Source organism: Antrostomus carolinensis, unplaced genomic scaffold (assembly GCF_000700745.2).
Source record: "Antrostomus carolinensis isolate BGI_N321 unplaced genomic scaffold, ASM70074v2 scaffold11207, whole genome shotgun sequence".
In the NCBI taxonomy this organism is placed as follows: Eukaryota; Metazoa; Chordata; class Aves; order Caprimulgiformes; family Caprimulgidae; genus Antrostomus; species Antrostomus carolinensis.
The window spans coordinates 16,583-21,385 of record NW_010325416.1 but is presented as its reverse complement, the minus strand read 5'-3'; the positions used below and the strand labels follow the sequence as shown (position 1 = coordinate 21,385).

The 4,803-nt window shown below is 54.1% G+C and overlaps 1 protein-coding gene across 1 annotated transcript in view; it reads right to left on the bottom strand.

Annotated features, from left to right (window-relative positions):
- Nucleotides 1-2,617: 2,617 nt before the first annotated feature.
- KLHDC7A (kelch domain containing 7A) overlaps nt 2,618-4,803 on the bottom strand; it is a 2,627-nt gene continuing 441 nt past the window's right edge. Inside the window, exon 2 of the mRNA XM_029085769.1 lies at nt 2,618-4,383. Coding sequence (XP_028941602.1) covers nt 2,618-4,383 — 1,766 coding nt within the window. The remainder of the gene's footprint in view (nt 4,384-4,803) is intronic.

Genomic DNA, 4,803 nt, shown 5'->3' with positions numbered 1-4,803 from the left:
CTTTCCCTTGTAAATTGTGGCAGCTTTGCCAACCCAACCAGCAAAAATAAATAATATCCTGATGCTGCAAGCTGCACTGACACTGCTCGATGGTCTTATGCTTGTCCTGAGAGCTTCAAGCCTATGGGTTGAAGCTGCTGCCCATCAGCAGAAACACCAAGGTGGTTGTCCAGCACAGTTGGAAATCAATGGCCAGCATCTGGTAGTGGTAGGAGTTGGTTGATGATGCTGCTGTTGCCACCAGGCCTGCCAGCCCTCCAAATGCATTTGGGAGCACAAAAAAAAGTCATGCAGGTCTGAGTATCAGCTTGTGTTTGTCCTTTCCCCTTTGCTTTCCCTTACCCGCAGCCAAAAGTCATTTCACTGTCAACCACAGGATCACTGATTGCTTTTTCTTCCAAACCCATTTGTCCTCACCTGCAGAACAAGCAGTGCTCCTGCACGGGATGTCCCCAGTGCTTTTAATCTCCAAAATGCCTCCCTAGGTGAATCAAGTTGATATTGGAGAGTGCAGGAGCAGGGGGAGAGCTGCCCACCCATAGTCATTGCTATTCATTCCTCACCGTCATGCTGGAGAATGAGGAAAAACTGGAGGGTTTTGAGGTTGCAGCCTGGAAACGAGGAGTTAAAGGAAAGGTGAAATATTAAGTGGAAGCAAAGAGGCACCTGAGAAGGGCAGAGTCCCAGGAAAGCTTTTCTGGGGATGAAAAAAAACCTGTCACCTGGAAGAGCTCCAGCTGCCCGGCATGTCCTCTGCTCCCCAGCGCCCAGCCTGTGGTGACAGGGACACCGAAGGGCATGAAACCAGGATGCTGATGGGGACAAGAGGCCGGTTGCAGGTTGCAAAGGGGCTGGGCTGCTCCAGTGAAGAGGTTGGTATTTGGGTTTGGTGGGGGAAGAAGTAGAGATGTGTTGCAACATGTGAGCCCATCTCATTGAGCTTGCTGCTCCGAGTGCTGGCTGTGGAGGCAGCTAAAGAGCAGAGTTAAATAATAATTATAATATTAAAGAGGTTTTTGGGGGGTTTTTTTGACTCACAAAGTTTACCAGCCCAAGCATCCCAGCAGAGAGAGATGCTGGGATGCAGGAGGCTGCAGCCCTGACACATCTTTGGTGGGCTGGTCCTCTTAGGAAAGGAAGAGGTGGCCCCAGGGTGGGTGAAAGGCTGGACCGTGGCATTTTTAGCACAGGGAGAGGGTGCATCATCCACCCTCCATCAGCAGAAGCCATGTGCTATGGCTAATGAGCAAAGCTCAGAGGCAGGGTTGATTTACGCAGCCTCCCAAGGTCTCCTACCATGGATGGATGCCACTGACCTTCACAGGAAGCCCTTGAAGGCAGAAACACGAGGCCTACAGGCAGTGATCGAGAGAAGTAATAAATACTTTTGGGAGCACTTTGAGAGAACATTAACCTGAGCTCTCCTAAACCACCCTGAGCAGCAAGGCATGAACGGTGATACCATGGGCTGCTCCAGCACCATCTCGTATCTCCAAGCACTTCAAGCACATCCATGACCTTGTGCTCATGACTTGGCACTTCAAGTGCATCCGTGACCTTGTGCTCATGACTTGGCACTTCAAACGCATCCATGACCTTGTGCTCATGACTTGCTGTCACCAAGGAGGCAGGTCCAGGAGGGTTTTGTCCATCTGGGAGCTGTTTTTGTCTGTCTGGGGCTGACAGATGACGTATGACAAGTCGTTTCTCTAATGGCTGGAGGGGAAGAAAATGCAATTACCCAAAGTAGGCTTTTGGCAGGACATGGAGGTAGCAGAGTGAGGCTGGTGAAACCTGAAGAAAAAGGGGATGAAAGATCAGCTGCTCACATCCAGGGCCCTGCTTTGCTTTGGTTGCCTCCTCAGAGACGTCGTTTGTGCAGTAATTAGCGATGTAAAACATGTGTCGGCCTCTTTGTTCCCATTAGGCTCAGCTACGGCTCGAAATGATGCGCAACAGTAGCCCGTGGTTAATTTTACCAAATGTTCACTTTAATTTCATTTCAGACCAGCTGTCTATAAATCTATAGCACCTATTTACATCGCCTGCATAGAAATATATGTACATTAGTCCGTGCTGAGGGTAAGGGAATGGATAACAAAGCACTCACCCTGGGGTGATGTGTGCAGTCAAGCCTGAAGGCTCAATCTTGGCTTGATGCCGATGGGGATGACCTTTGGGTGATCAAACCTCCCTGTTGTGTTCCTCCACCCTAAAAATCCCTCGTGTGTTGCGTGTCCAGGTCAATATTAAACAGAGTGTAAAGCAGCTTCTTCTGGGACAGCGCGCAGGTGGGAGCCTGCGCTGAGCTGTGCTTTATTTGCATCCCAGCACGCACGCCCATGTTTAAATACCTCTAAGCAAACAAGTCCACCCAGCTCCTGCTTTGCTCTTCTTTATGTCTTCAAGACTGGGTTTACTGGTAGTATCCAAGGGCAATGTGTCTCCTTCCTTAATGGTTTGTTGCCTGCTTGATGGTGGGTATGGGAAACATTGCCTTGGTAGCGTTGATCCCATGTTACGTGGTCCAATGTAGGCTGGTGGCTTCTTCTACCAGCTTTCACCATGATGTCACATCTGAGCCACCACTGTTGCGTTAGACCACAGCATGGATCCCTCAAACTTGTGTTTGTGCTGTCCCTCCTTCTGGCAACACCAGGACGGCTGCGAGGAGGCTGCCACGGGGCGATGGGAAGGGCTGCAGCTCCTTGGTTCCGAAGCGTGGTGAGATGTGGTCAGCCAGGAAGCGTATATGAAAGTGCCGGCCGACACAGTGGACCAGGCTGCCCACCACGGCACAGTGGAAGATGGATGGGTCAGGCATGGCATAGGTGGCACACTCGTACCATAGCTTGGCCTTGGCTCCACAGCGGTAGACGCTGATGCCCATGTTACGGTGGAGATCAAAGCGGTAGATGAAACCATTGGTGCTCACCATCTCAGTTGTCCTGTCCTTGCCACCGCTGACCAGGCTGACCCTCCAGCTGTCCGAGCGGGCAGCGTAACACAGCAGAACATAGCGCAAGGTCCCCCCTGTCACATAGATCTCCCCGTCGCACACTGTGGCAGTGTGGGCCACAGCGAAGGTGTCATGAGGTAGGGGGGCAGTGAAGGTCCAGCGGTCCTGCCGGGGGTCATAGCGCTCCACTGTGTAGAGACACTCACCACCAATGGCATAGAGGTGACCATCCAAGGCCACAAGCTTGCAGTGGGGCCGTGCTTGGTTCAGGGGGCAGATCTCCCTCCAGATGTTGGTCAGAGGGTCGTAGCAGAAGACACGGTTGGAAGGTCTCTGCATCCGGCCCGTGCCCTTGCAGCCGGCCACCACAAAGAGGTAGTTGAACATACTGCACATAGCACACCCTTGGGAGACCACCTCTGGTGGCACATGGCAGAGGTGACTCCAGCAGTCCCCTCCATCATCGTAGTAGCAGAGGTGGCTGGTGTGGAGGCCGGGCTCGTGCACGTTGATGTCTGCCATGGCCATGTACATCTTCCCCTTCATCCTCTGCTGCAGGATGAGCTCCCGCTCGCTGGCGTTGAGATGGCTGTAGATGGAAGGTGTCCTCAGCACCTGCAGGTAGTTGTCACTCATCACCTTGTAGGCGGCCTCCTGAAGGTGACCCAGCTTCTGCGCCTTGGCCATGCAGAGGATCTCGTAGCAGTTCCCCAGGTCCACGTGGGTGGGTGGTGGCATTTGGAAGAGGTTGGTACCAGCCACCAGCCCTGGCTGAGGGCTTGCTGGTGGTGTGCCAGCTGATGCCATGACTCCAAAACCCTCCATGGGCAGCTGGAGGTGGGGGCTGTCGGCGATTCGGAGGATGCTCTCCTTGCGACCAGGAGCTGGTGGCTTGGGGGAGATCTCCAAGCTCCCTGTAGTTGATGGGACTATGGAGGAAGTGGTGGGATCCCGTATTGTCAAAGTCTGGTCCATCTCCTGGGTTACAAAGCCCTGCAGCTCTTTGAGCCTCTCTGAGCTGCAGTGCTGGGATGTTCCCGGAGGGATGTAGGGGGGAGACCTTTTCTTCAACACCGACTGGGAGATGGACTGGACGTAGTAGTCGTAGACTTTGCCTTTGAGGCCATGGGATGGTTGCCTGTCCCCCTCCTTCACCCGCCGCTCAGTGATGTAGTTCTCCTCCACCTGGATCTTTGCAACCGAGGAGAAAGAGTAGGTGGAGTCCGACCCCACGTTGCTGCTCGTCATTGTCAGCCCCAGGTTTGAGGTGACGCTGAGGGTCTGGATCTTCACCCCACGCCCCTCAGCCTCCTTCTCTGTGCTTTGGGCACGTCCATCACCTGCTGTCTGGGCATCAGCAACCCTGGGGGAAAGCCTGGTGTCTGGGGCAAGCCTGCCCTCCTCCTCCTCGCAGCTGCTTGGTGCTTCGGACACGTCCCCAGGGTTGTAAGAGCTCAGCTTGCTTCCTGGCTTGCTTCCCAGCTCACTTCCTTGCTCGCTTCCCAGATCACTTCCCAACTCAATTCCTGGCTCTATTCCTGACTTGTTTCCCATCTCACTTCCCCTCCTGGCCACCCCCCATCTTCTACAAGTCAGCCCTACTTCAGAAACCATCTCCTCTCCTTCCTCCTCCTCACCCCTTGGCAGATTTTGATTCCCCCAGGGAAGCCTATGCCGTGTCCCAGGGATGCTCGCTTGACCGCTTCCTTCTCCATCCCCACCATCCCTCCTCACCTCCCCACCATCCCTCCTCACAACCCCACCATCCCTCCTCATTTCCACTCCATCCCTCCTCACCTCCCCTCCATCCCTCCTCACCTCCCCTCCATCCCCCCTCACCTCCC